At 29.7% G+C, this 12,362-nt stretch overlaps 2 protein-coding genes across 2 annotated transcripts; both read right to left on the bottom strand.

Moving 5' to 3' along the window:
• Positions 1-6,155: 6,155 nt before the first annotated feature.
• Positions 6,156-8,884, bottom strand: LOC120358813. Its single transcript, XM_039454298.1, has 2 exons — positions 8,645-8,884; positions 6,156-6,765 (listed from the first exon to the last, which is right to left on the bottom strand). The coding sequence occupies exons 1-2, from the start codon at positions 8,781-8,783 to the stop codon at positions 6,575-6,577; spliced, it is 330 nt and encodes a 109-aa protein (XP_039310232.1). The 5' UTR covers positions 8,784-8,884; the 3' UTR covers positions 6,156-6,574.
• Positions 8,885-8,902: 18 nt separating this feature from the next.
• Positions 8,903-12,019, bottom strand: LOC105196672 (myb-like protein X). The gene is made up of 4 exons (XM_039454461.1): positions 11,083-12,019; positions 10,526-10,702; positions 9,373-9,580; positions 8,903-8,932 (listed from the first exon to the last, which is right to left on the bottom strand). The coding sequence occupies exons 1-4, from the start codon at positions 11,424-11,426 to the stop codon at positions 8,903-8,905; spliced, it is 759 nt and encodes a 252-aa protein (XP_039310395.1). The 5' UTR covers positions 11,427-12,019.
• Between the last annotated feature and the right edge of the window lie 343 nt (positions 12,020-12,362).

Raw genomic sequence — 12,362 nt, 5'->3', positions numbered from 1 at the left:
ATATTTAAATCAAGATGCTGTGGAAAATTTCTTCAGTCAAATAAGAAGCAATGGTTCAAACAGAAATCCCAGTCCTTCTCAATTTGAAGGAGCCTTTAGATCTTTACTTACATCAAATTTAACATCAAAACATTCCGTTAGAGCAAATTGTCAAAACGACGAGGGAACTTCATTTGCTCTGTCCCAATTTTGGAATCACAATAAAAATGACTCGAATGAAATAAATTTAGAGGAAGAGGGAAGTGAACATGCGGAGGCTGCTATACCGCCAACAACAAGAACTGAGATCATATTAAGTGAAAAAAAATTTTTAATTATGTACGCAATAGCAAAACAGTTGTTGAGTGCAAAGAATGCATTCAAATTTTAGAACATTCAGAAACATTGCAATTTATACAAGGTGTCTGAATTTTTAGAAAAAATTATTCTAAATATATGTCACGAGTCAAAAATTGCCCAAAAATTAATACGGATTTTGGAAGAAAAGTGTCCACCTATTTTTTTTAAATGCACACGCAAAAACAATACTTCGCCATGTAATTGCCTAAAAGCTTTCTGTACTAAGAATTTCCTAAAAGCTTTCTGTACTAATAAATTGAGTACTAATAAAATTTCTAATAAATCGAATTTTATGCCGAAAAATTAACATTGAATCGGACGATTATGTATATAACTTAGCAAAAAGAATGTCGCTAAAATACTCAAAAAAAGAAAGCGAAAGAAAATTTGTTTAATATAATAATATGTATTATCTGGACAAACTCTTATTAACGATGGAGAAATGTAAATTTAAATTGTATTTTGACTTATGTAAAATGTATGCACGACTGATGAAGGACACGTAAGTCCGAACTGATGAAGGACGTAAGTCCGAAACGTTCCACTAATATCTCCAAGAGGAGAATAAATATTTATATTTTTTTGACAACTGTATTTGCTTGTCTTCCTGCCTTTAGTAATTTAAATATATATTGATTTAACCAGGTAATTTATCATATTTAATGTTACATTTATTGATAATGGCTGCATTCAACAGAAAAAGCAGCTTTGCGACTGTTGTAAAATTCTTTAATATGATTGGTTTGTGTATTTAGATCCGGCAAAAACCAATTGTATCAAAGAATTTTACAACAGTTACAATGTTAGTTTTCTGCTGAACGCAACTAATGTTTATTGACAATATTATTTAAAATTTTTTTTGTTTTTCAGATACATGTCACTTTTCTAAAAACTTTCAAAGTTTATAAATAGTTTTTATCTTTTTATCTTTTACCTTTTTTTTATATTACAAAATGGTTTTGAATATGGCAGTACTCTAAAGACGCTTTACTCAGGATACGCCGTAGCATAGCAAGTATCTATTAAATCTAAAAACGATATTTCAATGAAGAAAACAGCTATTAAATAAAATTACTTATCGCGTTGCAGAATGTGGAAGATGTGATATTGCATATTCCTATGCTCGGCCATGTAGTTGGCCCAAGTATGATAAAATCGATTAGGGAGGCTGTAAGCAAGTTGCTAAAACTCGTGAATAGCCACGACATAGTGTTGCTTCTGGATTCGTGTGAGGCGAGGGCAAGATGGTTGACGATCCTGTTGTGCGCCGCAATGAATAAAATAGCTATCAATGCCGCTTTAGGTTATGATTCGTATACGGTACAACAATACGGCACGCACGATACTCTTTCCGATTCCGTTTCGTCGAATTTGACAGTGCAGAATCCTGCAGGTCACGATCTCGAATGTTACTTTTACAACAATGTAACCTGGAAATGTGAGTACATATTTTATTTTAACATCTCATTCTTGAAAAGATTTATAACATAAATCAACTTGCAAATTAATTTTTTTACATAGTACGTTTCAGTCTTGTAATCGCAATTTTTATTTTTATTTTAATCGCAAACTGATACAACACTCGATCAACAACCCAGATAACAAAATGCTTGCATAGTGATATCATGATGCGTGCACGCCGTGCGGATTATTCGCACGGCGTGCACGCATATCATCACACAGATGCGTCCTCATATGAGATTCATATTGCTCGCACATATGTAATTTCACACCTGCGAGTCATATGAGTCTCAATTGAGAGCGTATCTCTGATCAGCACGTGAGACTTACGTTGCTCGCACGCATGCGACTTTATGCATGCGAGTCATATGAGTCTCAATTGAGGATGTATCTTTGATCCACATGTGAGACACATATTATTCGCACGCGTGCGACTTCATGCGTGCGAGTCATATGAGTTTCAATCAGGGTTGGCATTTTGTCCACTTTTTTTCATTTTTTTCGGGGCACTGGAAGAAAATGGACAAAATGGACAAAATGAACGAAATGGACGAAATAAAGTCGGTAAAACAGAAATCGATGAATGAGACATATCGATTAACACCAATGTTGCAACTTCGTTTTTTTTCTAGCCACACGACAGACACGACACATGTGCTGTATTTTAGGTTAGATTTCTTATTTCTGTTTACCAAGGTGAAAAGTATTATTTAATTATTTTACTTATTATTTTGTGCTTAAAATTATTTTAAAATGGAAAATGAGCCAGGGCTAGGCAATTCATCGTCTACTTCTTCTGTTTCTATTATTTCTGTTGATTCAAAAGTAAGTACATTCTTCGGAACTTTAAGAGCCTCTAGCCTCTAGGATCAGAGGAGTTCAGGTTCAGGACCTCCAACACAGGTATTGCCGCAGCTGTAACGTAAGAATTGACCAATTAAAATCATATCTACTCAAAAATGCAGCGTTACAATTCTTAATGTGATTGGTCAATTCTTACGTTACGTCTACGTATTAGTACGTATGGACGGTACGTACTACGTCTTATGTTATGGCTACGGCAATTCATGTCTGGAAGTCTGGAAGATGTCTGTGAAGTTAGCATATCATTTTCCAGCAGATCAAAAATAAAAGGGAGTTCTTGTCGCATGCGTTCAAGTTCTATAGTTCCTGGGGGTCAATTGTGTATCTTGAAACGAAGTGAAAATTACAAAAGTGAACAGATTTTACTAGATTTCGACAAATAAAATCGTAGATTTTACGTAGATCGTACGCTAGTAAATTTCCTCATTTTTGTAATTTTCACCTCGTTTCAAGATACACAAGTGACCCCCAGGAACAGAACTCGACTGCATGCGACAAGAACTCCCTTTTACTTTTGTTTGCTGGAAAATGATATGCCAATTTCACAGACATGTCTGAAGACTTTTTTATTTTTGTTAGGGTCATTTTTATTTAAAGAAACTTTAATATCTTTGTTTTTAAACAGAAATCAAGAATTAGCGGCACCGGCTTTGGTAGAATTGGTAGAAAAAAAGATTCAATCAGAAAACATTTTTATGAAATAACTAAAGGAACAAAAACAATTTTGAAGTGCCAGGTGTGCGAAAATGAAGTAAGTAATAAGGCTTGCCGATTAAGGAAGCACTTTGAAAAATGTACTAAAAAACAAGATGCAAAAGAAGATATATGTGATTCAACGGAGGGTTCATCGGGTTCAGAAACTGAAGATTCTAATAATCCAGCAATCAATATTAGCCGAAAGCGTAGGAATCCTGATGTTCAAGTACAAATTCAACAACTAAAACAACAAAAATTGAATCAATTCTTACTTCAAACAACCGAAACTGATAAACAAAAACTCGATTTATCCTTAGCATCTTACTTTTATTCTTCTGGTGTACCTTTCCGACATTCTGAAAATTTTTATTTTAAAAAAATGATAAGTGATTTAAGACCGGGATACACTCCACCTAACAGAAAAAAACTAGCTGGCGAATTATTAAATAAAATTTATAACAAAACCCAGGAAGACGCAAAAAATCATTTAAATGGTAAATCGGTTACACTGATACAAGACGGTTGGTCTGCTATCCATAACGAACCAGTGATAGCAAGTTGTGTCTCTGATGGTGAAAAATCTTTCTTTTTGTCATCGTATGAAACTGGTTCTAACCAAAAAACGAGTAAATATTGTCTTGATTTGGCTGTGAAAAACATTATGGAAGCAGAAAATAGGTTTGGATGTACTGTAAAAAGTTTTGTGTCCGATAATGAAGCTAAAATGAAAAAAATGCGCAGTGACCTCCAAAAGAAGCTTAACAATGAATCTGACTTTTATTTTATTATTAATGGCTGTGCGGCGCATTTTTTAAATTTATTATGTGGCGATATTTGTAAACTTTCTAATGTTAAAACTATAATTAAACAAGTTGTAGAATTAAGCAAATATTTTAGAAACAACCATGCAGCTAAAGGTCTCTTAGCCGAGTTTCAAAATTTTCGTATTCCACAGTTACCAGGAGAAACCCGCTGGAACAGTGTTATAGAATGTTTAGAGGTTTTTGTCATTAACCGTGATTTTTATCTAAAAATTGCTGAAAACCACGAGGAAAGCATTGAAAAAAATATAGTTGATATTATTCAAAACATTGGTCTTATGAAAGAAGTAAAGTCGCTTATAACTCAATTAAAACCAATTCGAGCAGCCTTAAATAAATTACAGTCAGAAAATGCCACTCTTTCAGATACTTTAACCGAATTTTTAAAGTTAAAAGAATTATCCACAAATGACGTTCTGCTTCCATATAATGATTTAATTAAAAAAAGATTTGACGATTGCATTACCCCAGCCCATATTATTGGTTTTTTATTAAATCCCAAAAATTTGGATTTACAACTAAATTCTGAACTTGAGGAAGCAGGACGTACGTGGCTTTCTGAAGAAGTTTCGTCCGATTTTTTACCACTACTTATAAAATTTCGGCTTAAAATATCTCCGTTTCCGAACAGTTTTTTTCATGATCAAATGAGAGAACAACTAAGTTCCATACAATGGTGGGAGGCTCTTTTAAAAACCAATACTGTAAATTTAAAATTTTGTGAATTTTCCTTACATTTGCAAAAATGTGTTGCTTCGTCAGCCTCCATAGAGAGAATATTTTCCAATTTTGGAATAATACAAACCAAACTAAGAAATCGTCTAGGAATCGAAAAAGCGTCAAAACTTGTTGCCAGCCGACGAATGCTCAATATGATTGTTAGTCAAAAAGAAGACATGGATGATTTTTAATTTAAAAATTTATTTTACTTTTATTTAGCCAGTTGTCAATTTAAAATTTAATTTCGTTAATTATACATATACTGGCAAAGACGCGAAGTAAATGTGTTTATTTTATTCTGTTAAAAATTTACATTTTACTTTTATTTCATAAAGTTTATTTTTCCTGAGATTATAAGAAGACATGGACGTTTTTTAATTTAAACATTTATTTTATTTTAATTTAGCCAGTTAGGTCAATTTAAAATTTAATTTTGTTAATTATATACTGGCAAAGTAAATATGTTTAATGTAATATTCTGTGTGTTTAAAAATTTATATTTTATTTGTATTTAATAAAGTTTATTTTTCCTGAGAGTTTATTCAGTTTATTGTGTTTTTTTTAATTTCGTCCAATTTTGTCCATTTTGTCCATCATATACATTTCTTTCGGGGCGGACAAAAGTGGAAAAAACCGGGGGGTTTTTTCCACCTTGGACAATTGATGCCAACCCTGGTTTCAATTGAGAACGCATTTTTAATCTGCACGTGAGATTCGTATGACTCACACACATGAGGTTGCATGTATGCGAGCAATATGAACCTCACATGATAATGTATATGTAAAAAATAAAAAATAATAAAATAACAATAAATAATAAAAAATCATATAATTGCATATATTATATATTATATTTTTTATTTTTATTATCATTTACATATGTATATGCATTTGTTCAGATTTCGTACATTTTTTTGTGTATGCAATAACAACGTTCGCTTATCCATAATTCTTATACATAAATATTTAGGCTTTTATATAACACAAATTAGATTCTCCAGTTCATTGTCGTATAGAATTTTGTATTAAAACAGAAACAGACTCACTTGACAAGAAACCAACTCAGAAACAGAAACAGACTCACTTGACAAACTCAATAAATTTTGGAAATGATATCAAACGCTACATTCGCAACTTGACTCAATTAGAGGTATCTATGGCGCAATTTATACAAAATCGATACGAGATTGATGAAATAGATAAAATTTACTATTTCTGCAAAATTTTGCGTGTTGCAGAGATGCTTGCATATTTGCATGCGTATGTAATATTCTGCTTTGTCGCACGAATATAATTAACCATAAACTCGTATTTTTCTTATATGTATCATTGATAGACCTAATTTTTTTATTATCCGTTTGAACGTGCACTGTTTCGTTTGCAAACAGTGTTTTTCTATTGCTGTAACAATGAGCCGAGTCATATGTCATTATGGTCAACTTGCTCATGTCAATTTTATAAATGACACAATAATTAAAATATTTACAACTTCTAAAAGATTCCCTTTAACTGTAGATTATGCACTAAATCACATGTATTCTTTTAAATGCACACATTTTTTAACGTGTTAATATGTACCTTAATATTAAATGTAAATTATAACAAACGATTATAAGTAGATTTCGAATATCAACTGTTACAAAGAAACTGTGAGTTGTAAAGATTTATATAATTTAATTTTTAATTTTGATTGTTTGGTGTTTCACATCCATCATTGCTTTTTTTCCATTGCTGGCTTCATTTTTATTTTTATTTTTTTGACTTTTTACGCGCTGTTTTACTGCCCTTAAAACTTCTTGGACCTCTGCTTTAAATACAGTTTTGTTTAATGGTCCCTCAAAAAGGGGGTAGCTCTGTGCTGCATCTGAAGAAAGAAAAATATACGTTATATATATATTATGGTCATGTTAACACGTGCAGATAAAGACATTATTGCAAGATTAATTCACGCTGTTTTAAGGGAAAATATCACAGTGACGGGTTAAAAAATATTAACTTTGGCGTTCAATTATATATGTTATTAATAACTTACGTTGAACGTTTAATATAATACGAATGAAAAGTTTTTACGTTTCATACAATATTTTAAAAATAAAGTTAAAATATATTTGTTTATCACGAAGATATAAAACATTAATAAAAACCTTTTTTGTGACGTGCATGGTTGATATCACAATTTCTCAAATGCCATTGAATCGATTGCTTTCAATATTTAACAGTATATTTAAGAATAATGTGGCTATCGCTGGATTGTAGCTTATTTTTAAAATACTCTACAGGGTGATTATTAATGACTGTTCCCACTTTTTACCACAGGAGCACGCATTTGTAATTTCTAATATAATAATATGTTAGAAATACGTGTCCGTCGGTAAATTATGCTCCTATGGTAAAACGTGGAAACAGTCATTAATAATCACCCTGTATATGTTTTAATAAAATATAGCAGCTATCTAAAATTGATTAATTACGATTTTCAGAAAACTATTTGTTTTTAAGTGTTAAAATAACAACGTAAAATATTGAAAAAAGTTATGATTGAATAATATAAATGATAAATTTTTAAGCATAGAGGCGAAGAAGGTAATATGACATACATTTTTATTTTATTGAATAACTTTGTTTATAATTAATATTTTCTATTGAAACTTGAACGATTATACATTCGTCAAAGTATTGTTTGACAGATTCTAGACTCAAAGTAATGAAATATTTATTATTTAGGACGGGATTTATAAAAATCTAATGCACTGCATAATCGGTAGAAAAAAAAGTGGTTTTATTATGGTCATCCAAAAAAATAATAAAAAAAAATTAATTTAGTTTTAAAGAAACACAGTACTTTGTTACAAAATTATACATATTTTTAATTTTTTATTGTTTAGAATTTTTCTGATTTAAAATTTTTCTCCGTTCAAAAACTTTAGAAATACTAGGCGAAATTTCATTAAAAATATCATTTTATTCCTGTTAAACATTAAGCAACAAGAATAAAATTATAATGTTTCTAAACACCGCCTTTTAAAATGACAATTAATTTATCAAAGAAATATTTTGCTATAAAAATTTTGCTTAAAAAACCATATTAATAAAATTCCATGTTATTGTTTTAACTTTGTATAACTCGTAATGTATACAGCCGAATAAAAAGTTAAATAACAAAAAAACATTTGAGTGTACGTATAATACTTTCGTGTGATAATCCACTCGAGTTTAAGAACAATGAGGAAGTATATGTAATTAAAGGTTAAAAGTGTACCTTGAAAAAGTTTAGAACTGCTCAAAAGTAAAAATACCTTATAACAATTGCCACAGTTATTTTGTATTGGCATATTAGCATCATTATAAAACGACGGTCTACTAAACGAATAACTCCATAAGCAATTGTTAGAATACGTCACCTAATAACGAAGATAATAGGGGTAGCCATTATATTTTCGACAGTAGCCATAATACTCTCTTCTCCTTTATTGTTAAAAATTAAAACCGATTGGTTTAATGATTTTTGAGAAATTGTGTTATAACCAGACATAAAAAACTAGGCTTTTTTAACTTTTTGTATTTTTGTGATAAATATTTTTTAACTTATTTTTTTTTAAATATATTGTATAAAACGTAAACTTTTTATTCGTCTTACGTTAAATCTGTAATGTAAGTTATTAATAGCAGAATTGCATGCCAAAGTCAACTATATTTTTTTACTTATCACTGTGGTGTCCCTTTTTAGTATTAATATATCTTACCGTACATTATTTTGACGAGTTTGGTATGACCAAATTTTTCGGTCTCGGAACCACCAGGCCATGTAAATTTGCACACAAGCTCGTCTTTCATTGACTCTTTGAAGCACATGTGTACAAAACCGCGTAATTTAGCACCCATACCGCGCAAATGATGGTACTGAAATTAAATAGATGATTACATATTTCTTTTTACTACTATCCAATATAATAATTGAAATAATTAACTGACCATTTTAATGATTCAACTTTATGTTGAATTTATTTTAGGGCTTCGGAGGTGGCCTTCTTCTTAGAAAAGAAACACATATTATTTGTCAAGTAATCAACAATTAATGGACTAATAAGAGTAACCGCGGTTGTTGGTGCGTAGAAATAACACATATCATTTATCATCATGTAATAATATTTATATATTTCTAAAAAATGTATTAAAATTATTTTTAAAAAACGCAAAAATTTAATAAACTTATAAATAAATAATTTTGATAGATTTTTTATAAATATATAAATATTACTACATGATGACAAATAATATATATTATATTTTTTTGTTAAAAACAGTTATTTTCTGTAAAAGTAGTATACTATATTTTCAGAAAATAACTGCTTTTGACAGTTCAATGAAAGTCACTTATATATAGACCGACAAAGTTACAGAGTAAACCTCCAAAGTAATTAACTTAAATTATACATTTACGTACATTGCATGGATTTGTAATGGTACTCACTAAGTTGTCATATTGGTTATTCTTTGAATTATTATTTTCGAACTCATGAAATTGTTCAATTGTCTGTAATGGAAAGCTCTCCAACGCTTGATAAAATGTACGTGCAACTTCCACTTTATTATCTTTCAACCGCTTAACCATTTTAACTAATTCTTTATTTGATTTCATCACCTTCTTCAGACATTTTACAGTATTATCTTCGAAATTCCTACAAATTAAAGTATTAATATACAAGTAGAGGAGAAGAAGATAGTATGCTATCAATTTTTATTTTATTGGACAATTTTGTTTACAAATAATATTTTTTATTGAAACTTGAACGATTACATTGGTCAAAGTGTTCTTTTACAGATTCTAGTCCCAAAGTAATGAAATATTTATTATTTAGGACGTGATTTATAAAAATGTAATGCACTACATAATCGGTGGAAGAAAAAAAGTGATTGTAATATGGCTATTCATAAGAATAATTTAAAAAAAATTAGTTTACAAAAAACACAATACCTTAATTGTTACAAAATGATATATTTTTCATTTTCCGTTATTTAGAATTTTCATGATTTAGAATTTTTCTGCGTTCAAAAACTTTAGAAGTATCATTAGAAATTTATTATTAAACAAGCAAAAAATGATGTCTTTAATGTTTCTAAACACCGTCCTCTAGAATAATAATAGATTTATCGAAGAAATATTTCAATATAAAAATTTTGTTTAAAAAACCATATTTACAAAATTACATATATTATTGTTTTAACTTTATATAACTCGTAATGTGTACAGCCGAATAAAAAGTTAAATAACAAAAAAAAAGTGTACATACGATCATGTGATAATATATTCAAGTTTAACAATCATGAGGAAGTATATGTAATCAAAGGTTGAAAGTGTACCTTGAAAAAGTTTACAAGTGCTCAAAAATAAAAATGCATCTTAACATTTGTCAGTTATTATGTATTGGCACATTAGCATTACTAAAAAAACGGCAAGCTACTAAACGAATAACTTCATAAACAATTGTTAAAAGTTTGTCATCTAATAACGGAGATAACAGGGGCCATAATATCCACAATAGCTCCTTATTCTTTAATTTTTAAATTATTTTTGAAACAAAAAGCACAATTTCTAAAATTATTCATATTTTAATATCACTCACTTCAATCTTTCCAAGATTTCTGTACAGTTGCATTCTATACATTTGTTCTCACTTGGATAAGCGTTTCTTTCTTTTGTAATATTTTTATTACTTAATGGTAGATCAGAAAATGTTTGGTTTTCTTGTATTTTCTTTGGAGACAGAACTGCCGTCGGGGGATTATAATTTTCTTCACCTCTAAAAATAAAAAAATACATCTATATACCCAAGCAGAACAATGAGTCAAAATGACATCAAAGTAATTCATAATTATAATGTCAAAGTGAATCGTAATTGATCGAAAAGTGACTTTTAATGATCATTTTTCATTTACTTTAACATCATTTTGACATCTACTTGGGTAATGACAAATATAAAATATAAAAGAATCAATTATTTTATTCTATTATTTCTTGCTTTTACTTTTCGTTTATGATACGTTGTGTCTTATCAAAAAGTAAAATTATCGTAAATATTGTATGCTTATAGGTAACACTACAGTTTCAACGATTACTGTTAGAGATCAAATTAAATCTTTTTTTTAATATTTTCTTAATATAATTTAAATATGTACTTACAACTCCTTGGAAGGAAAGTGTTCCTCCGACGAATGTTTGTCTTCTATTTCTCCTGTACTTTCTTTCTCTTCCGACGAAAGATAATCTTTAGTTTCTTCCTCCGACGACGAATGGACTCTTTTTTCATTTTCTGTTTCTTTTTCTTCTTCATTTTCTTTCATATTTTCGACAAATTGTCGTAAACGTAATATTTCGGCCTTCACTTTTTCTCGGTCAGGTTTTGCTTTCTTTGTTTGCCTGTGCTCTTCCTCCGAAGACGTCGTCTCAACTTTTTTCGGGCGTTTTATCTTCCTACCACTAACTTTGGAAATTGTATCTTCTTTCTTCTTCTCTAATGGCTTCATTTTTTAATCTTCTCTTTATTTTCTCTATTTTCTATCTAGAAGTTATTCAGTAAATAAATTTATAGTAACTTGTAATTTGTTTGCATAAAAAAAAAAAAAAAAAATTGTGAACTCTTTCTTTTACAGTAATGCTGCCGTTTATTTGTATGGATCAGGGTTAGGCATTATTCGTTATTTTTCGAATAAATTTTATTCAGATAATTATTTAAATAAAATTTTATACGTTATTCGCATTATTCTTTATTTGTCTTATTCGTTATTCGCATTATTTATTTATTACTGTTGAGGTATTATTAATGGTGTAAGTAAGGATACGCAGATCCATACATTTTTAATGACATTGTTTTCTTGTCCTTCTACGCCGTTCCACTTAGGCATTCTATACATTTTGGCTTTGACGTCGAGTAAGTTGATTGCTTCTACAGTATTAGATAAATTAGAGCAGTGATAAACTCCTACAACATCCGAAGTAACTCCAACGTTATAAAAATTTGCGCGTGTACCAAATTTCTTGACCATGAACAAAGTTTCACCTTCAATTTGGACAATATTACTTATTATGCAGATTTCAGAATTTTTGAGGAGACAGCAATTGTCACATTCGTTTATAGAAAATGTTATTTTTCCTACTTGTAACTTCTTAAATTGTTGACGAAATGATGAAGAGGAATATTTTCTGCTACAGGACCTTCTGCATGATTTTTTGTACTATAAATTTCAATAATATTGTCGGTGTGTGCAACAACAAAGTCATTTAATTCTTGCATTCTTTTATAAAATTGTTGCAATGTGTGATGCGGTTTTCTAATATATTTTCTAAATTGAGGCAAATTATTCTCATAAGTAAATGCGCTGAATGATTCCAAAAATCCTAATTTCTTAACATCAGCTACAATGTGTAACAGACCGTGCACGTTGTAGGAAATATATTGTTTG

The sequence above is a fragment of the Solenopsis invicta genome, chromosome 10, assembly GCF_016802725.1.
Source record: "Solenopsis invicta isolate M01_SB chromosome 10, UNIL_Sinv_3.0, whole genome shotgun sequence".
NCBI classification, from domain to species: Eukaryota; Metazoa; Arthropoda; class Insecta; order Hymenoptera; family Formicidae; genus Solenopsis; species Solenopsis invicta.
The sequence above is the reverse complement of the archived record's forward strand: the minus strand, read 5'-3'. Positions and strand labels throughout refer to the sequence as shown.

Excerpts from the sequence above, each read along its gene's own strand:
- LOC120358813 (XM_039454298.1), bottom strand. The coding sequence starts at position 8,783 with ATGGGTGCTAAATTACGCGGTTTTGTACACATGTGCTTCAAAGAGTCA. Across the intron at positions 6,766-8,644 it reads ACTCGTCAAAATAATGTACG|ATGCAGCACAGAGCTACCCC; the intron begins GTAAGATATATT and ends TTCTTTCTTCAG.
- LOC105196672 (XM_039454461.1), bottom strand. The coding sequence starts at position 11,426 with ATGAAGCCATTAGAGAAGAAGAAAGAAGATACAATTTCCAAAGTTAGT. Across the intron at positions 10,703-11,082 it reads CACTTTCCTTCCAAGGAGTT|AGGTGAAGAAAATTATAATC; the intron begins GTAAGTACATAT and ends TTTTATTTTTAG. Across the intron at positions 8,933-9,372 it reads ATAACCAATATGACAACTTA|AAGAAGGCCACCTCCGAAGC; the intron begins GTGAGTACCATT and ends TTCTTTTCTAAG.